The 24,665-nt window shown below is 33.7% G+C and overlaps 1 protein-coding gene across 6 annotated transcripts in view; it reads right to left on the bottom strand.

Annotated features, from left to right (window-relative positions):
• The window catches only part of ARHGAP32 (Rho GTPase activating protein 32), a 322,139-nt gene that overhangs the window by 95,391 nt on the left and 202,083 nt on the right, over positions 1-24,665 (bottom strand). For 5 of the 6 annotated variants that reach the window (XM_027578842.2, XM_027578845.2, XM_027578844.2 and 2 more), the window contains 4 exons: positions 5,815-5,952; positions 3,693-3,785; positions 2,703-2,825; positions 1,074-1,151 (listed from right to left, as the gene is read on the bottom strand). In XM_027578842.2, coding sequence (XP_027434643.1) covers positions 1,074-1,151; positions 2,703-2,825; positions 3,693-3,785; positions 5,815-5,952 — 432 coding nt within the window. Of the gene's footprint in view, positions 1-1,073; positions 1,152-2,702; positions 2,826-3,692; positions 3,786-5,814; positions 5,953-24,665 lie in introns of those variants that run through there. The other variant, XM_027578847.2, reaches the window with a different exon arrangement.

The following is a 24,665-nucleotide window of genomic DNA, read 5'->3' on the forward strand; positions in this document are numbered from 1 at the left end:
TATAGATGCTTTTATAATAGATAAAAGGATAGATAAAATTAAATTTGTAAAAAAAAAGAATTATTTAAACTTAAAAATCAACATTTTTTGAGTGAAAAATATTATCAGGCTTGTTCTATGTACTTTACACATTTTATCCTCACACATTTAATCTTTACCATAATCTTATGAAACAAAGAAGAGTCCCACAATCCCCTTTTTACAACTGAGGAAACTGAGGCACACAGGAGTAAAATTAACAAGCTCAAAATAACACAGCATAATACCCAGGCAATCTGGCACCAAAGCCCATGCTCTTAACCACCATGCTATCCTGTTTCTAACGGTATGATTATTTTTTAATAAACTACATTTTATAAAAACCTAATACTAGTTTCTATTTAATATGCAAAGCTCAAGATAGTTATATAATATTTATTAATATTTCTAGCTATATAGCATGAACATTCTATTTATGTAGCATTTTAGGAACACTTTTATAAAAAGACCACAAAAAACTCACAGGTTATATACTAAAGACACAATTTGAAGGCATTTTCAGATGTCCTTCTATGGATGATTTTAACAGATTAAAAAAAAAAACCTATAATCCTATGGAAATTGGTGTTAGTCAATCTAAAGAGGCCATTACCAGTTCTCAAATTATTTAGGCATATTTAAAAAAAGAAATGAGACTGCTTTAGATGCTGTTGTTGGTATGCAATTAACATTGTTTAAATTAATAGTTACAATACATTTTGATCAAACTGACTTAATTCTAGAGACTATAAAATATATGTGAATCATGATTCAAAACCAATATTAAAAGCAAGGCAGAGTTACAGGCTTGATAATCTAAAAGTGGTCATCAGGCCTGTGATTCTGCTCAAACTTGGTTATACCACCATCTAAAAACGAAGATAAAACAACCACAAGAGTAAGTAGAAAAGGAAATCCAAGTCTAATATCATCTACATTTTTCTACCTCTGCTGACAAAGTCCATTGCCAGTACATGCTGTGAAGAGAAATATTACTGAAGAATAAACAAAAACTGTTTTTTGAACTTGTTCACACCTAATTCTTTGTTGCCTACCTGAAATCCATGCTTGCCTCTCCACCATGTGCTTAACACTTTTGGGGGCATGTCAATAACAGAAACAATATCTCCCACCTACAAGGAAAAATTTTAAGTGAAATTTTTTTAGTCAAATTTTAAACCAATTGTTATGTCTAGAATTTAAATCTGAATTAGAACAAAAAGTTAAAGTACAATCCTTATTCTCTGGCTAATTGTTTCTGGAAAAACATAATACCTTTTTCTATAAAAAATTTAATAATCTTAACCATTTGTAAAGAAGAGGTCTAAAAAAAGTTAAGCAGCACAAAGACTGGGATGCAACTAACATATGTGCAGTAACTTCAGAAAGCCAAATTTATAGCATACGATTTTTGAATGCCAGGCATCATACCATCATCACCACTTCTGTTAAAATATTGTTACTGTTACTAAAAGTGATCAGATCCACTTACAAGGAGAAGTTTAAAATACTCATATTTAGAACAAGCACAAGTTTTATTAATACACATTTAGTGTGTGCTTGCCATGTGCTATGTACTATTTTGAGCACTTGATATATTTTATTTAGTCATATAACAAAGGCCTGCAATGTCTACAATTACTTGGTTATCCTTAGTAAATATCAAGTTTGATGACAACTTTTTTCAATAGATGGTACAATATAACATTTCCACTAAATAGCTTACTTTCTTCACTCTAAAAGATGAACTAGTGAGTTTATACAAACTTTTACAAAATCATAAATATAAAAATCATAATAATAGTTTTTAATAATATATTTAATGGAAGTTACATTCTTCATTCAAAGTAAGTGATGATTTCTGAGATAAAACACAGTTAAGTACTTCAGAACTAATGTTACTATGGTATACATATTGCTTTAAGAATTTTTCTTTGTATGCTAACAACTGATTTTTCAGGCCATGAAAGAGTCATCTTCACAAAATCATATTTGCTAACAAACATGGCATCTTTCAAGACATGCATTCCTTTGTGTATGGAACCTAAAAATTTATATTGTTTTTTCTTAAACTGAATAACTGTTAGCAGTTTTTTGTTTCTCATCAGCCAAATTAAAGGAAGAAACTTAATTACCCTCCTTTCACATCTGATAGCAAGCAATGTTCATTTCACTTTTCATCTGTTCTTTAACTCAATCTTTGAACGACGAGAAGAAAGTATCATTGGGTATTGTTTTTAGGTACTAAAAACACAAAGACAAAAGACTGAGACCTGGCTCTAAAGAAGATCATGGAGATAAACAGGACAACAATTATGACTGAGCATAATAAGTGAAATGTCAGAGACAGGGGCGCCTGGCTGGCTCAGTCGGTAAAATATGCAACTCTTGATTTTGAGGTCGTGGGTTCGAGCCCCACATTAGGTGTAGAGATTTCTTAAATATAAAATATTTTAAAAAAGAAAGAAACAAAAAAGAAATGTCAATCCAGGCTATTTGGGGATATGTATCTGCAAGGACTAGGGAGAAGATCAAGGATGACTTCCTAGAAGAAATGGGAGATACAAGCTGAATTTTCAAGGATGGATATGGTCATTAAATAAAAATAGACAGCAATCCAGGCTGAAAGATAATGGTGTACAGGAAAAAGGGCCTGAGCTAACACAGAGTCTTCAGTCATTTACCTCTAAAGTCAATTCATCAGGGGCCCGAGCAGTGTACCTCTTGATAACGTGGGCAGCGCCGACAGCAGGAGTGTTGATGGATGATTCCTCATGAACTAGAAGATGATTTCCCTTATTATCAATCTATAACAAAGAAAATGGACTATGAGATGGTTAAAGACATGGGACTTGCAAAAGTTCCTTTGACTGTCTATAAAAGATACTCAATTTGACTTAGAGAGGCCATAACCCACAGAATCTTAATAAAAAAACAAACACTATATATTGAGTACTTAACGTACACCTGTCATTGTGCTGTGCACAGAACATGATTTAATTTAATCCTCATAACTCTAAAAGATACTTAACATCATTATCATCATTTAAAGATGAAGATGTTAAAGCTAAAAGAGGTTATGTAATTTATGAAAAATTAAATAATTTGTCCACGATCACACAGCCAATAATGGAAAAGCCAGTATCTCCGTGCAAGTTGGCCTGGCTCAAAGTTCCATATTCTTTCTATTTTCCATCCTGTCTTCCCAATTTTCACTGGGAGGAGAAAATAATATAATTTTACATATGCAAATTAAGGAGAAATACCGACCATATCTTCTGGATACTATAATAGTTAATACTTAATCTTAAATTGGACTCTTTAAAAGATGAATTGTCTCTTGTTCATAAATAATTGAAAAATATTTTCAATTACTAAGTCAACTAAATATATATATGTATATATACACCTTTCTAAATGTACACATTAATACATTCAACGCCAAAATAAGAGGTGCCATTGCAATTCACAAGATATATTTAGATTAGTTTCCTGGATTCTCAAAGATAGATTTTAAATAAAAAATACTTAATGTATCACTTTATCCTTCCAAAGATAAGAATAAACTCCATTTCTTTGATTCCTGAAACTCATCAGCTATCAAAATTAAATTAATATTAAATTTCTTAAGTAGTTTAAAAATAAGTTTTGGTAAGAGGTGAATTAGATAATACCTCCATCCAGGTAAGGGCAGGTCCACAATTGATCTTGTTGCCAGCAATAGCTGAAAGGCGGGACAGGTAAGCCATAAGCATCTGAGTGACAGACTAAAGAGAAAGAGGAGATTCAGTGGTAACTCAAACTCAAGGTACAGCACCCTCTGTCCAAGTAACTGGTACAGACTGGTTGTTTCTGGGGCAAAAAATCTGCAGATTTTTAGGCATTTTAATAGTTACAGGGGATTCTTCACAGAGGCTCGAGAGTTTCATGAAGTGAAACCACAGGCACTTAACATAGAAATCCCCTGTCTTGTGAAGAACTTTACTATCTCATCATCAGGGGTCATACTATTTTATAGCTTCTAACCTTATTGCTGTCTCTATTTTTATACTGAAAATATAAAAAAGATAATTACAGCAGAGACATATTTGGCTTTTCTGCCCAGCTTCCCCCTGGCTACCTTCAAACTCTCGGAGACCTGCTATAATCTTCCATGCATGCAGCTGTGACAGGACAGCCATGTTCGTGTGTGACTGCATACCAGGGGTCCATGGATTGGTCCAGAAATGTGACTGAACATTAGCTGGCCTAATAGGAGTTACTGCAGGAATTAGTAAATTATGATACAAAATTTCAACTCATTCTGTCAGCTGTCTTAAAAAAAGAGATTAAAAACCTGGGACCTATTCGTAGTGGCCATGTCCTAAAACAGCCTGAGAAAGAAAAATGTGACAAATAGGTGGAGACGGGAAATGGAGATGGATTTCTAGGTTTCCTATGACACAAAAGAATCTGTGGTTTTAAGATGTTCCTGAGACCGTGCTGTTGTGTCAGTTCCTACATGACTAAGGAGGTCTCTACTTTGTCCTACCTACTTAATTGCCTTGGAATTAATTAGAGATTTGAAATGGCTTCCCCTCAGGACTTGAAAAGTATCTGCACTCCTTTCAAACATCCATTGCGGATGCTGAGGAGTCTAATGTCAATATGATTCTTGTTCTTTTAAGAAAGTATGTGTTTTGCTCCCTGAAAGCTTTTTGGGTTTTCTCTCTGTGCTGGCATTTTGAAATTTCACTATGGTGTTTTGAGAAGCATGTCTTTTCTGTCATCATACTTAGTACTTACTGGGCCCATCTGATCTGAAACATGCCTTTCCTTAGTTTTAGGGAATTTCTTATATTAAATTTTAGTTTCTTCCATGTACTGTATCCTTCTAGAACCTCTAGAAGAGGGAAGTAGGTACTTCAGTATCCTTTCTCTGTGATTCCCAAATGTTCTCCCACAACTTTTCATCCTTCTCTCCTTTCTGAGGCTATATTTTTATAAAATTTGCTCTCCCAGCTCACTAACACTCTCTTCATCTGTGTCCATTTTGCACACAGTCCAACTATTGAGGTTTGGTATGACTAATATTAATTTAAGTAAGTACATGTTCATTTCTAAGATCTCTAATTCTTTTATTTTTATAAAACTCTGCTCTCATTCCATGATAGATTGCCTCACTTTCTCTGAGGATAGTAATCATGCTTCTGAAAGCCTTGTTTGCTCTTTTCAGTTATTTTATTTATTCAGCTTTTACGATCAAGATTTCTAACTTATCTGTCTTCTTCAATCCTCTTGTACACGTTTTTTATGCTGTATTTGCTCGCCCCATAAATCTTACCCCATCTACTCTCAAAGATTCCTCACAATTTTGATGGTTGTTATTTTCTGATATTATAAAGAATCTCTTCCCATTTACATTTTTTTTTAAATCTTTTCTATTTTTACTAGAAATTTGGCAGGAGTGAGGGTAAGGGTACAGACATGGCATGTCATCATAAACTATGCCTTTCTCTAATTATCAGTGAGGTCAACATTTTTCCATATTTTTGCTTCCATATTTTATGTTCTCTTTGAAGAACGGTCTGCTCATATATATAGCGTGTTTATATATTATGAATTTTTTTATAAAATTACACTCCAAACCTACTTTAATTCTAAACATTCTACATAGTATTACTAATTTTTCAGTTATGAAATAATAATCCCAGGAATCATCCTGAGTGTTCAACTTAAGCTTTTATTTAGTACACAGACAAAATTTTCTGCTAATTTATATATAGTGATTATTGCTGCAAAGTACTAAATGCTTACCTCTGGACTGTCCTTCAGGGCATCAGAACGGGGAAGCTCTGAGAGTTGGGAGAATCGTCGGTCATAAATACATAAATGAAGATGTTTATCAAGTACCCGAAAATCTTCATAACTTCTTTTAACAATCCAACTTTTGCCCTATGGGTAAGAAAAAAAAGACGCTTATAATTTGTCCATTCACAGAGCATATTTATTACATTCTACCTTCTAATTTTCTCTTGGCTCTATTACTTCCTATAACCCAAGCTTTAGTAGGGATGAACATCCTTTCTTACCTGGAATACTGCTAATGCTCCTTACACCTTTGATATCCCCGGCTCCCCTCACCACCAGTACAAAATACAAAACTGATCAGGTCACACTATCAGAAATCCTTCAAAAACCTCCATGGTCAGCACTGATGAGCAGATCCCAACTGCACACCATTTAGTTTTGCAATTTAACCTAATTTTATACAGACGCTTTCATCTCATAAAAGATCTGGAAGGACTGCAGGAAAAAGCCTTCAGAGCAACCATCTCAGAACTGAAGAAACGCTTTTAGTGTAGCTCTTCTCCATCTGCCCCAGCCAAATGGGGCAGAAACAGAAGGTATCACTTCCTAGTAGAGAGATGTACTGAATTCTAAACACAGGTATGTTAAAACTAACATGATAAGCTTGTATTGCCCTACTCTGGACTATAATTCTATATTACATAGGTGGAGAACAATACCAACTCCTTGTCTGAGAGGGTTTTTAGAATGATATAAGACAATATATGTGGCAGCAGAGACTTTTAAAGAACAGTGTCCTGGTCACTATTCTAAGAAATACTAGTTCTATGAGGCTGAAATGGGATCCAGTTAATTCTGATGATCAGCCTGAATTGGGAATCACTGATCCACAGGATAAAGTCCAAACATATTTGCACATATCATGGCTTTCATCATCTGAGCTCTGTCTAAATTTATATGCTGATCTCAGTCATTACTCCTCCATGCCCTTTCTTTGCTTCCAGTTATGCTCAATTATTTGCATTTATTCAGTTCATGAGATGTTTGTTCCCTTTCTTGCCTCCCCGATCATTAAGTGCTGTTTCTTCTGATATGGAAAGTCATTCTTTTACTCTTTGCTGAAGTAAGCTCCTCTGTTTTCTCAGTTCTTCCACTGCCTTTTAACCCAAAGATTTCCTAAATACCCACAGGCGGTTCAATACTTATTCTTTTGGATGACAAAAATTAAAAAATGAAAATAAACAACAAAAGCAGAAAAATAAAAGAAAAACAGCATATAGTTGCAATTATTTTCTCTTTCATACACACATTTTTAAAATTATGGAACACTTCAAATATCAGGAGAGTACACAAAATAATTTATCACATACTTATGTCACTATCACAGAGATTAAACAGATGTTGACTTTTTTGTTTCAAAGCTCTGGATGTTTTTTAAAAGAACCAATTATTATAGATAAAAAGTCCATTCTTTTGTGTTCCTCTTCTAAAGGTGAGGACAGGAGTTGATATGCATTGTTATCATCCATAGATGCATTTTATACCTTTACTATACATGCAGGTATACAGTGCATTGTCCAAAACAAGTAACAAGATTTTATTTCCTTCTCTATGGATCTAATCACAAATTAATTCACTCAAAATCTCAGATAGGTATGTGAGAGAATAGAAATTAAAATATGTATCAAATAAAAATAATTTAAATTATCATCTGGACAAAAAGGCTTTACGGCCACGATCCATAGTATTTTAAATTTATCCACTCCATCTTCTGATTTGGGTTTGGCCTAAAGTGCTTTTCAAAAAAATGTACATGGGGGCGCCTAGGTGGCTCAGTCGTTAAGCGTCTGTCTTCGGCTCAGGTCATGATCCCAGGGTCCTGGGATTGAGCCCTGCATTACGTTCCTCCCTGCTCCACAGGAAACCTGCTTCTCCCTCTCCCACTCCCCCTGCTTGTGTTCCCTCTCACGTTGTCTCTCTCTCTGTCAAATAAATAAAATCTTAAAAAAATAAAACACCATTTAAAAAATAAATAAATAAATGTATATGAATAGGTACAGCACTGCAAAGTCTAATTTGACCAAGTAATTACCACACCAAGCTATTTACCTTATTTACATTACCTGCACAGATTCTAAAAATACACAGATTTACCTCTTGAAATAAAGAAACAGCTAAGAAATTGACATTAGGATCAGAATGTCCCCATTGTGAATCCTGGCTGTTTAAGAATTTAATTAAGTAAATTAATGTGAAGTGATTGGTAGAGTACCAGGTAACAGAAATGGCTCAGTACATGCTGGTTATTTCTATTCTTTATTGATTTAGAGAACTTGTTCTGAGCCAAACATACTAAAATTAGTAACAGTAAACAAATTAACCTGACTAAACATTAGTTTAGTAAACAAAACTCCATGGTATTTAGCAGAACAAATGACTGGTCACCAAAAGCTAAGAAACTCAAAAGAAACAAGAACACTATTCTTGGGGCTCCTGGGTGGCTCAGATGGTTGGGCGTCTGCCTTCGGCTCAGGTCCGGATCCCGGGGTCCTGGGATCGAGCCCCACATTGGGCTCCTGGCTCGGCAGGAAGCCTGCTTTTCCCTCTCCCTCTGCCTCTCCCCCTGCTCGTGCTCTCTCTCTCTATCTCTGTGTCTCAAATGAATAAAATCTTAAAAAAAAAAGAAAAAAAACAGAACACTATTATTGATTACTTTTAAGTACGTCAGGGTTTCAACTAGGGAAGGTAACGTATCTTTAGAGGTCACAGGTTATTTTCCCATATGGCTGAATTACCACTTTTGTTTTAGAAAGTAACTTAAATTTAATATCATTATTTTATTTTATTTTAGTATCAGTATTTAAAAATAATTCATATATCTTGGTGACATTTTATTTTTGTTTTGTTTTCCTGTTTTCTTTCAGAAGAAAATGTAACATCAGCATTTTAAGTCACTAGTACAAAGGTGAAGCAATGAATCAGGATGAACTCTAAACGTGTATAATCATTCCACTATATTGGAGGTAAGGAGTGAAATAACTTGACAACCTGGTACATTCACATTTATTACTCTTGTTGAGCCAAAAGACTAAGCAAAATGGTCAATATAAGAGAAAATGTAGTACTGCATTTTGCTGGTACCCAGTGCTTTTAGAACAGAAATTGGCTCTGCTTTTAATCATTTTTCATTAAGCATTCTTTACTAAATGACGAATACTCTGAAATGATTGTAAGACATTAGGGACTAACTGCTTGTGTCTTCCCAAAACTCCTATGTAGAAACCCAACCCTCCGATATGATGGCTTTAAGAAGTGGAGCCTTTGGGAAATAATTAGGATAAGATGAGGTTAGGAGGGTAGAGCCCTCATGAATGGGATTAGTACCCTTAGAGGAGTCATAAAAGAGCTCGCTTCTCCTTCTCTACTCTCTGCCATATGAGATTATAAGAAATCATCTGTTTGCAATCTGAAAAATGGCTCTCACCAGAACTTTGCCATTCTGACCTCCTGATCTCTGACTTCCAGCTTCCAGAACTGTGAGAAATAAACTTCTATTGTTTATAAGGTACCCAGTCTATGGTACTTTGTGAAGGCACCCCAAACTAAGACATAAGGTAACATTTGGTACCTGGAATATCACTTTTTCCTTGGCATACAAAACAGATTTCTAGACCTATAAGATTGTGAAACACAGAGGGAAGAGAGAAGGGAGAAAAGAATGAGAAGCGTGGTAATCAGTAAAGTAGGATATAAATGCAGACTACTGTGGGCTACTTGCTAGGATGTGACCTTAGGTAACTCTTCTAAATCTCAGTTTATGCATCTGTAAAATCAGAAAGTTAACGGTACCTGGGGTTGTTGGAAGATTAAATGAAATAACACATATCACACTGCCTGCCAATCATTCATTAAACACTGGTTATCTCTACTGATATTTTTCTCACTGGTATGGCTGGCTGTCATAAAAATACCTTCTGAATGCTATGTTAGTCACATACTTGTCATATAACAGGCAAATATTAGTTTGGCTGAAACCGTTAACATGCACTGACACTAGAACGATACCTTCACAAGACTAATTTTGGAAAAGCTGTTGAAACGTGCAAACTGACAGACTTGTCAGATTACAGTACAATAATCGAAAACTAGATTGTAATAACACATCTGTATTTAAGTCTATGTTCCAATGTCTTACACTTCTTTAGAATAAATTCCTTAAAAATGTGACATCAGACAAACCTAAGTGCAAGGATATATTGGATTTCTCTATGCTATTTTGCAAATTTTCTGTAAGACTAAACTTATTTTTAAATAAAAATAAAATACACACACGCAATTTCTAAAAATGGAAAGGTTGTACCAATTTTTACTGTTTGTGCCTATTTTGCTGCATCTTCCCTAATACTGAAAATATCATTTAAATTTTCCAATAGGTGAAATGATATCTTTCATTCTTTTAAGAATTATCTATTCATATCTTTGCTAATCTTTCTACTAAAATATGTTGTATACTGCTACATAGCATTTAGCAAACTTAACAAAACCTATTATAGTGCATGTCTAGCAAAAGTATTTGATGTAACTATTAGCCCTTTGAGAGCTGTAACACATTTATTCAAATAGTTTCTTAGTCAAGAAATTTCCTTGAATGCATTCTGAAGTGATATATTAAATGGCTTATTACACTGAGATATTAATTTTTTTGCTTAAAAGAAATAAAAAAGAAGTTGGAAGGCCTTTCTTACTTAGGATTTCTTCCTATATAAGTATTCAAAATATATTTTTAAAAGAGGCATTAAAATACATTGTACTGTGCTTTACATTTGTTCTGCAAGTTCAACTTTTTAGTTCCTCTGGCTCTGTCTTATCAAGTACCACATAAAAGTAAGAAGCCCAGTGAAAACACATTGTGATTCAGTCACATTTCAGAAATGATCTTGTCTGTCAGGTTAAAAGTAATAATCAGACTTTTTTCCAGTATATAAGGAGCTTAGAGGTTGCCACTCTGTCCTAACAAGTAACAAACTGAAAAATCAGTAACTCTTCATAGATCCATGAGAGAAATGAGGTCACAGGGCAAACTGCTTTCCCCAGAATTGGAGATACCTAGAAGTCTAGAAAAGAAGAAAGAGCTAAACTCAATTATATACAATTCTATCTTAAAAAAAGAGAAAATTAAAACGAAGTAAGCAGAAGAAATAAAAAAATTATAGTAGAAATCAATGAACTTTAAAACAGGAAATCAATAGAGAAAATTAACAAAACCAAAAGCTAATTCTTTGGTAAGATCAATAAAAACAATAAACCCCTAGGCAGGCTAAGTAAAACAAAAAGAAGAGAAAACACAAATTACTAATATCAGAAATGAAAAAGAGAACATCACAACAGATCATATGAACACTAAAAGGATAATAAATACTATAAATAACTCTATGCTCACATATTTGATAACCTAGATGAAATTGACCCAGGTCCTCAAAGGACACAATCTGCCAAAACTCACACAAAAAGAAATGGATAATCTGAATAAGGCCTATATCTATTTAAAATATTGAATCACTAATTAATAAACTTCCAAAAGAGAAAGCACCAAGCCAAAATTGGTTCACAATATTTGAATTATACCAAATACTTAAGAAAGAAATTATACCAATTCTCTATAATCTCTTTCAGAAGATTGAAACAGAGGGAATACTTCCCAATTCATTCTATGAGGCTAGAATTAACCTATTACCAAAACAAAACAAAGACATTACAAAAAAGGAAAACTACAGAACAATCTCTCTCAAGAATACTGATGAAAAAATCAACATTATTAGCTAATCAAATCCAACAACATGGAAAATAATTATATACCACAATCAAGTAGAATCTATCCCAGGCATGCATGCAAAGCTGGTTCAACATTCAAAATTAGTTAATGAAATTAATCACATCAATAAGCTAAAGAAGTAAAATCACATGATCACATTGACAGATGTCCAAAAAGCATTTGCCAACATCCAACACTCATTCATGATAAAAATTCTCAGTAAACTAAGATTAGTGGGATATTTCCTCAACTTGATAAAGAATGTCTATAAAACTACAGCGAGTATCATATGCAATAGTGAGAAACTTGAAGCTTTCCAAATAAGATCAGGAACAAGGATGTCCCCTCTGTCCACTGCTTTTCTTCTTTTTTTAAAGATTTTATTTATTTATTTGACAGAGAGACACACAGCGAGACAGGGAACACAAGCAGGGGGAATGGGAGAGGGAGAAGCAGGCTTCCCGCTAAGCAGGGAGCCTGATACAGGGCTCAATCCCAGGACCCTAGGATCATGACCTGAGCCGAAGGCAGACACTTAACGACTGAGCCACCCAGGCGCCCCTCCCCACTGCTTTTCAACACTGTACTGGAATTTATAGCTAATGCATTAAGGTAAGAAAAGGAAATAAAAGATATACAAATGGGGAAGGAAGAAATTAAACAGCCTTTGTACACAGATGACATGATCATCTAGGTATACATTACAAAAGAATTATCTAAAATCCTTCTGGAACTATTAAGTGATTATACCAAAATAGCAGAATACAAAGTTAATATACAAAAGTCAACTGCTTTCCTAGGCACCAACAATGAATAAGTTCAATTTGAAATTAAAAACACAATAGCATTTATATCAGCAACCTCCCAAAAAAGAAGTAATTAAGTATAAGTCTAAAAAACTATGTATAAGATCTATATGAGGAAAACTACAAGACTCTGGTAGAAGTAAACAAAGGACTAAAAAATTTGAGCGATATACCATGTTCAGGGATAGGAAAAGTCAATATTGTCAAGATGTCGATTCTTCCCAACTTGATCTAGATTCACAGTGCTATGCCAATCAAAACCAAAGCAAGTTATTTTTGTCATTATCAACAAACGGTTTCTAAAGTTTATATAGAGAGGCAAAAGACCCAGAATAGCTAACACAACATTGACAAAGTTGGAAGAATGACACTGACTTAAAGACTTATCATAATAAGTTATCTACAATATCTACAATATTATCTACAATAATCAAAATGGTGTGGTTCTGGCAAAAAAAAAAAAAAATCAACAAATACACCAATGTAACAGAATAGAGAGCCCAGAAATAGACTTACCTAAATATTGTCAACCAATCTTTAACAAAAGAGAAAAGGCAACACAATGGATAAAAAGATAGCTTTTTCAAAAAATAGTATTGGAAAAACTGGCAAAATCCATGGGCAAAAATATAAATCTATACATAGGCCTTACAGCTTTCACAAAATCACTCAAAATGGACCACAGGTCTTAATGTAAAATGCAAAATGATAAAACTCAGAAAATGACATAGGAGAAAACAGAGATGATCTTGGGTTTGATGATGGACTTTTTTAGATACAACACTAGAGGCACAATCCATGAAAGAAAGAATTGATGAGGGGCGCCTGGGTGGCTCAGTCTTAGCGTCTGTCTTCGGCTCAGGTCATGATCCCAGGGTTCTGGGATCAAGTCCCACATCGGGCTCCCTGCTCTGCACGAAGCCTGCTTCTCCCTCTCCCACTCCCCCTGCTTGTGTTCCTGCTCTCACTCTCTCTCTCTGTCAAATAAATAAATAAAATCTTAAAAAAAGAGAGAGAGAGAATTGTTGAGCTGACCTACACTGAAATTAAAATTTTCTGCTGTGTCAAGACACTATCAAGAAAATGAAAAGACCAGTAATAGACTTGAGTGAAAGAACTGACAAAAGATGTATCTGATAAAGGACTATTATCCAAAATATACAAAGAACTCTTAAAAATCAATAATAAGGGGTGCCTGGGTGGCTCCATCTTTAAGCATCTGACTTCAGCTCAGGTCATGATCCCAGGGTTCTGGGATCGAGCCCCGCGTCAGGTTCCCTGCTCAGCAGGAGACCTGCTTCTCCCTCTCCCACTCCCTCTGCTTGTGTTCCCTCTCTGTGTCTCTGTCAAATAAATAAAAATAAAATCTTTTTAAAAAATCAACAATAAGAAAACAACTGATTTAAAAATGGTCCAAAGACCTTAACAGACACCTCATCAAAAAGATATGCAAATGATAAATAAGTATATGAAAAGATATCATATGTTATCATATCATATGAAATGCAAACTAAAATGAGATACTACTACACACCTATTAGAATGACAAAAATCCAGAATTGGTAAAACCAAACGCTGACGAAGATGTGAAGCAACAGGAAATTTCTTTCATTGCTAGTAGGAATACAAAATGGCAAACCCACTTTGGAAGACAGTTTGTCAGTTTCTTATAAAACTAAACATACCTTACCATAGCTTCCAGCAATTGGGACTCCTTGGTGTTTATCCAGATGAGCTAAAAGTTATGTCCACACAAACGCCTGCAGGTGAATGTTTATAGCAACTTTATTCATAATTGCTGAAATTTAGAAGCAACCAAGACATCCTTCAGCTGGTGAATGGATATGTAAACTGTGGTACATCCAAACAAAGGAATATTATTCAGCACTAAGAAGAAAGAAGCCATGAGAAGACATGGAGGAAACTTAAATGTGTATTACTAAGTGAAAGAAGCCAAGCTGGAAAGGCTACATACTGTAATAATTCAAACTATATGACATTTTGAAAAAGGCAAAACTACAGACAGTAAAAATATCTGTGGTCACCACTGGTTAGGGAGAAGTGAAAGATAAATACAGCACAGAGAATTCTGAGGGCAGTGAAACTATTATGTATGATACCCTAACAGTGGGTACATATAATTATAAATTTGTCCAAACCCACAGAATGTACAACACCATGACTAAACCCTCGCTGACAAAGGAATGTAGCATCATTTGCAACAAAGGTACCACGTTGGGGAAAGATGTCCATAGTGAACAAGATTGAGCATATGTGGGGATAAGAGGTATACAGGAACCTTGTACTTTTCACTAAAGTTTGCTGTGAGCCTAAAACTTCTAAAAAATATACTAATTTTTAAAAACTGTTCATGTTTTCATCCCTCTAGGCAGTATTACTGAAGGAAATAAAGATCAACAACCAACCACAAAAATGCAAAAGAGCCTTAAAAAGTAAGTTTGGGTGGGGGATTGGATTTCAAAATTCATTTCCTTATACATCAGTGAACTGATTTCTTTCAATATTTAAAAATGTTCTTGTGCCAGCAAAAGTCTGTTCTTTTAAACAGAGTATCATTCACAAGATGAAAACCTTAATATAAGGTTTTATGGTTTTTTTTGTTTTATGATTTTCTTAACACTTTTTACTACCTCATTTAAAAAAAGAATATAGTACATAACATATGAAATATGCTTATTGACTGTTTATGTTATTGGCACAGCTTCTAGTCAAGAGTAGGCTGTTAGAAGTTATGTTTTGGAGGAGCAAAACTTGTATGTGGATTTTTGTGTACTGAGGTCAGTACAATGTTTTTGCAATGTTTTTGCAAATCATCTAAAACTGTTAAATTCACTGAGAAAATTCTAAAAATAGTAAAATATCTCCCATTTTAGCAGATATGAAAGAACTTTAAATTTCATATGTAAAAAAAGCTTTAATCATCAAATTTCCAAATAAACTGAATAAAATACAACTGACCCTTGAACAACATGGGGGTAAGGGTCATTGACCTCAGTACACAAAAATCCACATATAAGTTTTGCTCCTCCAAAACATAACTTCTAACAGCCTACTCTTGACTAGAAGCTGTGCCAATAACATAAACAGTCAATAAGCATATTTCATGTTATATTATGTACTATATTCTTTTTTTAAATGAGGTAGAAAAAAGTGTTAAGAAAATCATAAGAGAAGATACATTTCCAGTAATGTACTGTATTTATAAAAAAAAAATCTATGTGTAAGTGGAACCATCTACTCAGGCCGATGTTTTTCAAGAATCAACTACACGATCAGAATATTTTAGAAATTCATGTATTTTATAAATAACAAAACAAAAATACGAAAAACTCCTTATGTATATCTGCTTAAATTTTAATTTACTGCTAACTTCTATCCTTAATAATTATTACTATCAAGTAATTTTTGCTATCCAACCAGTAAAATAAAATATCAACAATTCTTGATATGGCTGAAAAAGAAGGATGAGAGAAAGAAATCTCTAATGTACCTAGGATCAAATTTCTAAGGCAAAAATTTGTTCTTCTCTCATTACTGAGGACCTACATAGTACAAGAACTGGAGTAAGCATTAGAGATGCAACAGAGAACCATCAAATCTCCAACTTCTGAGAATTTATCTCTAGTGAGAAAAATACATGTTACTTAAGCATTGTTGAAATGCAATGTTATACTAATTTCAGGGGCACAACACAATGCTTCAACAATTCTGTACATTACAAAATGCTCACCACAGTAAGTGTAGTTACCATCTGTCATCATGCAATGTTATTACACTCCATGATTTATTTATTTTATAACTGGAAGTATATACCACCTCCCTTCACCTATTTTGCCCATCTCGCCAACCACCTCCCCTCTGTCAAACACTAGTTTGTTCTCTGTATTTATGAGTCTATTTCTATTCTGTTTGTTTGTTTGGCTTTTTAGATTCCACATATAAGTGAAGCCATATGGTATTTGTCTTTCTCTGTCTGACTTATTTCACTTAGCATAATACCCTCTAGCTTCCATCCATGTTGTCACAAGTAGCAAGATCTCCTTCTTTTTTATGGGTGAATAATAGTCCACTGTGTATATATACACCATAACTTTACCTATTCATCTATTAATGGCTACTTAGGGTTGATGCCATATCTTGATTATTGTAAATAATGCTGTAATAAACATAGAGGTGCATATATCTTTTTGAACAAATACTTTTTAAAGTAAATAAATGCAGAAGTAAAATAATTCTAACTTTGTTCTGTGAAGAGATTAAACAAAAACCTACTCAGGGAAGGTAGTCAGGAAAAGCCCTTCTGAGGTGATATCTAAACTCTATCCTGAAAACTGAGAAGGCACCAGACACAGCAAGTACACAGTGTGAAAAGAGTTACAAGCTGAGCAGTGTTCAATACTTAGTAGTAAGGAAAGAACTTAGTCTTTTAAAAACTGAATGAAAGCTAGCATGACCAGAACAAAGGAATAAGCAGATTGTCATGACATGATACAGAAGAGGTAGGCAAGGTCTGATCAGGTGGGACCCTCACAGGCCTTAGTTAGCAGTTTGAGTTCAGTTCTAAATACAGTGAATATCTATTGAAGAGTGTTAACGATGAAGATAACATTTTCAATTTACATTTTACATCACTCTAGCAGTTTAAATGGTTCTCATTGATTACAGGATGCAAACACAAATGCTAATCACAACATCTTAACAAGATATAGCACCTTTGGCTAGTTTGGTAATAACAGAGATATCTGCTGTTCTTTCTAAGAAAAATAGTCCTCACCCACGAAGTCCCTTTATCATGGAAAAGATAACTGAAAAAGAATTCTCTCTTTAATGATATGATGAAGTTCAGTAAAAAGAGATGACTGGAAAAGAGAATGAACTGATTTAATCTTAGCGGGGCCTTATCCTAGATATAGGACTTTACATAAGTTACTTAACACCCATCAGCAACAGTTTACTCACCTATAAAATGAAAATAGTAACATATTTCACAAAAGAGTTACAAGGTTTGGATGTTTAACAATCTATCTATGTATTTTGTTCATACACAGATGTTCTAGAAATGTGAACAGTTGACCCCACCCCTTAGTAACAGCATTTTCTAAGTGGACTAAGTGGAGGAGATACTTAATACCAAGGAATGCATTTCCGATGGTGGAATTTCAAGCAGGAGATATTTTGAGGCAGGAAAGCATTCCCCTAAAACCAACTGTTTACCCCACCTACCAGGACATAAAGGAGCTTTCAGAGGACTGTAAATATTTATGAAAAACTTGAGCCTCAGAAAAAATAAACTATTATATAATGATGAATCCTCGTTAAAATACAAAGGTAGTTCATATAATCCAAATACAATAAAACCATTCATTTTAACTGGTCTAAAGCTTACAATGAAACAAAAAAAATAGTAAGTACTTTGTTAAGCAGCGATTTCTTACACTAACAAAAGTATACTTACAGAAAGGAAAGATCATAAAGGATTTTCATTAGGACACACGTTAGAATAAATTCTTGTAACAGCTAGGTTTAAATTTGCCATTTTAAAAAATCAACACTTAAAACCTGATGTTTGCTTACTTGCTAAAGAATAAAACAATAGACCACTGAGTGGCATGTAGACTCATTACCAGTGACATTATACTTATAAATGATTTACTCTAAGTAACGGGGCTCAATTAGTATGAGAGTTTATCTCTTTTTGGACTTTTTAAAATTACTGAATGTTCAACACTTGAGACAGTAAAAGTTTTTCTAGTATCTTCTTTGACATGTGACCAGATTTCCAAGAATTATTATTAATATTCATTAAATTCAAATTAAACATATTACATTTTCTGAAAAGTAAGGAATAGGCAGAGGAAAAATTAGTATGATTTTCAGAAAAAATATATTACCATTCAGATCAATATCATGACACAAGTGTTTTTGCATCCACACTAGCCAATCTGTTTGTTCTACATAATACTTTTTTTCAGTTTGTGTACTTAAAGAACAGAATGAGAAATAATGGAAGGAACATTTGAAAAATAATACGCCTATTTGGTTAGGACAACTTATTCTAAATCATGATTAGTATGAAAGGAATGGCATTGGGGGCTTGGGCAAGGCATTAAGGATCTATTTTCCAAGGCATCTGAGTCACTTTTTAAAAAATATTTTATTTATTTGAGAGAGAGAGAGAGCACAAGCAGGGGGGACAGGCAGAGGGAGAAGCAGACTCCCCACTGAGCAGGGAGCCCAATGTGAGGCTCGATCCCAGGACTCCGAGATCATGACCTGAGCCAAAGGCAGATGCTTAACCAAGTGAGCCACTCAGGCGCCCCTCTGAGTCACTTTAAAAATGGTTAATATTCACCTGAGACACAGCAATGTTGCTAAATGAGATCTGTATGATAGGTATCTGTTCCACTTGCTTTGGGCCCATGCTATACCAGCTTTTAATATTCTAACTATCACTCAGACTATATAATGACCTGGGATTGTAACCAGTTGGCCTGGACTATCTCCCACAGAGGCTCCTGATTTGAAGTTTCCACTTAAGAAGCCTCTGAAGACTTCCCCAACCTGAGAAAGGAAACAGACATCAAAGTCCAGGAAGTAATGGAAGCCCCAAACAAGACAAACACAAAGAGAACCATACCAAGACATATTAAGAATTTAAATGTCAAAAATTAAAGATAAAGAGAGAATCTTAAAAGCAACAAGAGAATAGCCAGTAGTAAGTATAGAGACCACCCATAAGACTATCAGCTGATTTTTCAGCAGCAAGTTTTCAGGCCAGAAGGAAGTGGCATGATATATTCAAACTGCTGAAAGGAAAAAACCTACAACCAAAAACAGTCTACACCAGCAAAGTTTTCATTCAGAACTGAAGGAGATATAAGGAGTTTCCCACACAAGCAAAATTTTAAAAAGTTCACCACTAAACTGGCATTATAAGAAATGTTGAAAGGATTTCTTTAAGCATAAAGGAAAGGGCCATAACTAAAAGTAAGAAAATTATGAAAGAAAAAATTTCACCAGTGAAAGCTAACATATAAAAAGATGGTGGATCGATCACTTATAAAGCTGGTATGAAGGTTAAAAAATAAATGTAGTAAAATGAACAGTATCTACAATAATTAGTAAAGGAATACACTAAATAAAAAGGTATAAAATATGAAGTCAAATACATAAAATAAGGGGGTGGGGAGTAAAAATGTAAGACTTTTAGAATGTGTTTCAACCTAAGGGACCATCAAGTTAAAACAGATTGCTATGTACAAAGAGTGTTACATATGAACTTCAGGTTGATGACAAAACAAAAATCTATAATAGATACATTAAAAATAATAGAAAGGAATCCAAACATAACAATAAGAAGTCAAGTTAAAAGGTAAGAGAATAAGAGAAGAAATACAAAACAATTAGAAAACAATTAACAAAATGGCAATGAGTACAAAACCATCCACGACTGCTTTAAATGTAAATGGACTAAATGCTCCAGTTAAAAGACAATAGCTAACTAAATGGATAAAAATGTAAGACCCATCTATATACTGCCTACAAGAGATTCATTTCAGGCATGAAGACACATACAGACTGAAAATGAAAAGATGAAAAATAATACTTCACGCAAATGTAACAAAAAGAAAGCTGGCATAGCAATACTTGTATCAGACAAAATACTTTAAAACAAAGACTATAACAAGAGACAAAGAGAGGCTAATATTATACAATGATTGAGATCAATCCAACAAGATAATGTAACAACTGTAAATAGCAGACAGAAAGCAAGAAACTGACAGTAACAGTAGGGAACATTAACACCCCATTTACATCAATGCATGTGGTGTCTAGACAGAAAATCAATAAGGAATCAGTGACCTTAAACAACACATCAGACCAGATGGACTTGACATACATATAGACAGAACATTACCAAAACAGCACAATACACATTCTTTTCAAGTGCACATGGAACATTTCCAGAACATATCACATGTTAGGCCATAAAACAAGTCTAAAATAAATGTTGAAAGACTGAAATCATATCAAGAACCTTTTTCCATCACAATGGTATGGAACTAGAAATCAATTCCAGGGCAAAAATTAGAAAAAACACAATCATATGGAGGCTAAACAACTACCTGATCAATGAAGAAATCAAAGAAGAAGTGAAAAAAATACCTGGAGAAAAATGAAAATGGAAACACAACTGTTCAAAATCTTAAGGGAATAGCAAAAGCAGTTCTAAGAGGGAAGTTTAGAACACTACAGGCCTACCTCAAGAAACAAGAAAAATCTCAGGGACCCTGGTTGGCTCAGTCGATTAAGTGTCTGCCTTTGATTCAGGTCATGATCAAGCCCCAAGTTGGGCTCCCTGCCCAGCAGGGAGCCTGCTTCTCCCTCTCCTCCCCACTTGTGCTCTTCCTTGCTATCTTTATGGCTATCTCTGTCTCCCTCTCTCAAATAAATAAATAAAATCTTTATAGAAACAAGAAAAATCTCAAAACAATTCACACTTACTCCTATAGAAATTGGAAAAAGAAAAATAAAACAAAATCAAAGTTAGAAGAAAGAAAATAATAAACATCAGAGCAGATAAATGAAATAAAACTAAAAACATTAGAAAAGATCAGTGAAACTAGGAATTGGTTCCTTGAAAAGATAAACAAAATTCATAAACTTTTAGCCAGAGATGACTGGCTAGCTCAGTTGGTGGAGCCTATAACTCTTGATCTCGGGGTTGTAAGTTTGAGCTCCACACTGGGTATAGAAATTACTTAAAAAATAAAACAAAAACAAAAACAAAACAAAACAAAACTTTAAGCAGACTAATCAAGAAAAAAAGAGGAGTCAAGTAAATAAAATCATAAATGAAAGAAGAGAAGTTACAACTTACCCCAGAAATACAAAATATTATTAGACTACTACAATTACACATCAACAAATTAGACAAACTACAAAAAATGGATAAATTCCTAGAAACATAAATTATTCTAACACTTAAGCAAGAAGAAACAATATCTGAACAGACCAATTACTAGTAATGAAATTCAATCAGTAATGAAAAAACCCAACAAACAAAAGTCCAGGGCCAGATGGCTTCATGGATTAATTTGAAAAAATAATGTAAAGAAGACGGAATACCTAGCCTTCTCAACATGTTTCAAAAAATGGAAGAGGAAGGAATGCTTCCAAATTCATTCTATGAAGCTAGCATTACTGCGATACCAAAACCAGACAAAGACACTACGAAGAAAGAAAATTACAGAACAATATCTCTGATGAATGTAAATGCAAAATTCCTCAACAAAATATTACACAACCAAATTCAACAGTACATTATAAGGATCATACACCACAATCAAGAGGGATTTGACAGGGATGCAAAGATGGTTCAATAGCCACAAATCAATCAGTATGATACATCACATTAATAAAATGAATAAAAAATCATATGATCATTTCAACAGATGCAAAAAAATGCATTTGATAAAATTTAACATCCATTCATGATAAAAAACTCTCAATAAAGTGGGAATAGAGGGAGCATACCTCAATATAATAAAGGTCATATACAACACTCCTACAGATAACATCATACTCAATGGTAAAAAGCTGAAGTCTGTTCCTTTAAGATCAGGAATATATCAAGAATGCAGTCTCACCACTTTTATTCAACAAAGTACTGGAAGCCCTTGCCACAGCAATCAGACAAGAAAAAGAAATAAAAAGAATGTTATTTGGTAAGGAAGAAGTCAAACTGTCACTATTTGAAGATAACATGATACTATATACATAGACAACCCTAAAGACTCCACTGATAAAACTATTAGAAATAATGAATGAATTCAATAAAGTTTCAGATACATTAATATAAAGAAATCTGTTTCATTTCTATATACTAATAACAAGCTAGCAGAAAGAGAAATTAAGAAAAAAATCCCATTTACAATTGCATCAAAAATAATAAAATACCTAGATATAAATTTAACCAAGGAGGTGAAATACCTATACTCTGAAAACTATAAGATATCAATGAAAGAAAGTAAAGATGACATAAATAAATGTAAAGATACACCATGCTCATGATTGGAAGATTTAATATTGTTTAAATGTCCATACTACCCAAAGCAATCTATGGATTCAATGCAATCGCTATCAAAATACCAATAGTGTTTTTCACAGAACTAGAACAAAAAATTCTAAAATTTGTATGCAACCACAAAAGACCCAGCCAAAATAACCTTGAGGAAAAACAAAGCTGGAGGTATCATGCTCCTAGATTTCAAACTACACTTTGAAGCTATGATAATCAAAATAGTATAGCATTGACACAAAAAGAGACATATATGTCAACAGAACAGAGTAGAAAGCCCAGCAATAAACCCATGCTTATATGGTCAATTAATCAATGACAAAGGAGCTAAAAATATACAATGGGGAAAGACAGTTGCTTCCATAAATGGTGTTTGGAAAACTGGACAGCTACAGGCAAAAGAATGAAACTGGACCACTTCCTTATACCATATACAAAAATAAACTCAAAATGGATTCAAAACCCAAATGTAAGACCTGAAACCATAAAACTTCCAAAAGCAAACACAGGCAATAAACTCTTTGACATCAGTCTTAGCAGTATTTTTTTTGGCTCTGTCTCCTCAGACAAGGGCAACAAAAACAAATATAAAAAATTGAGACTACAGCACACTAAAAAGCTTTTGCCCAGAGAATGAAACCATCAACCAAATGAAAAGGCAACTCCTAAAAGGGAAAAGGTACTTTTAAGTGATCTATCAGACAAGGGGTTAATATCTAAAATATATAAAGAATTCAAACAATTCAAGACAGAAAAAAAATCTCATTTAAAAAATGGGCATGGGCACAGGAACTGAATAAACATTTTTCCAAAGAAGACATAGAGATGGCCATGAGACACATGAAAAAATGTTCAACACTGCTGATCAGAGGGAAATGCAAATCAAAACCACATTGAGATGTTACTCCCACCTATCAGAATGGATAGTATCAAAAAGACAAGAAATAACGATTTTTGCCAAACATATAGAAAAAGGAATCCCTCATGTACTGTTGGTGGGCATGTAAATCGGTGGAAACACTATAAAAAATAGTATGGGAATTCCTCAAAAATTTAAAAACAGAAATACCATATGATGCAGCAATTCCTCATCTGGCTATTTACCCAAATAAAACAAAACACTAATTTAAAAAGATATTGTATGCACCACTATGTTCACTGCACCATCATTTACAATAAATGTGATATGGAAGCAACCTATGTATCCATTGACAGATAAGTGAATAAAAAGAAGTTATGAAATATAGGTACATGGAATATTACTCAGCCATTAAAAAAGAATGGAATCTTGCCATTTATGACAACACAGATGGACCTAGAGGGTGTTATGCTAAGTGAAATAAGTCAGACATAGAAAGACAAACACCTTAACATTTCATTTTTATGTGGACTCCAAAAAGCAAAACAAACAAACAACAAAAGAGAAGCAGACTCATAAATACAAAGAACAAACTGGTGGTTGCCAGAGGGGAGACATATGGTGGATGCAAGAAATAAATGAAGGGGATTAAGAGGTACAAACATCCAGTTATAAAATAAGTAAGTCACAGGGATATTAAGTACAACATAAAGAATATGGTCAATAATATTGTAATAACTATGTACAGTGACAGATGGTAACTTTATTTATCATGGTGATCACTTTGTACATAAATGTCAAATCACTGTTGGTATACCTACAACTAAATATGATACTGTATGTCAACTATAGTAAATTAATTAACTAATGTTTACAGAGAGATTATAATAACATGGAGGAATGCTTTATAAATAAAAATTATGTAAAATTACATATATATATCCCTGAATTCAATTATAAAATACAACTATGTAAAACAAAGCAAAAATCAGCAAAAATGTAAACAAGCAATCTCAGGGTAGTAGTATTATGGTAATTTTCTTCTTTTTTCTCCATTTCCCATATTTTCCAAAATTTCTAAACATATTTTTATCCTAAAAACCTACAAACCCATACTTTTAAATCAGAAAAAAAAGATACATATATCTGTCTTCAAATATGTACATATGAATGGTGTCTAGACTCTCTCCACTTAAGTCATGCAAAGAAACTTGACTGCATTCTCAGTACATTTCTGTAATTCTTTATTAACATTTAGGATATGCTTGCAGATTTCAG

This window comes from Zalophus californianus, chromosome 11 (assembly GCF_009762305.2).
Source record: "Zalophus californianus isolate mZalCal1 chromosome 11, mZalCal1.pri.v2, whole genome shotgun sequence".
In the NCBI taxonomy this organism is placed as follows: domain Eukaryota; kingdom Metazoa; phylum Chordata; class Mammalia; order Carnivora; family Otariidae; genus Zalophus; species Zalophus californianus.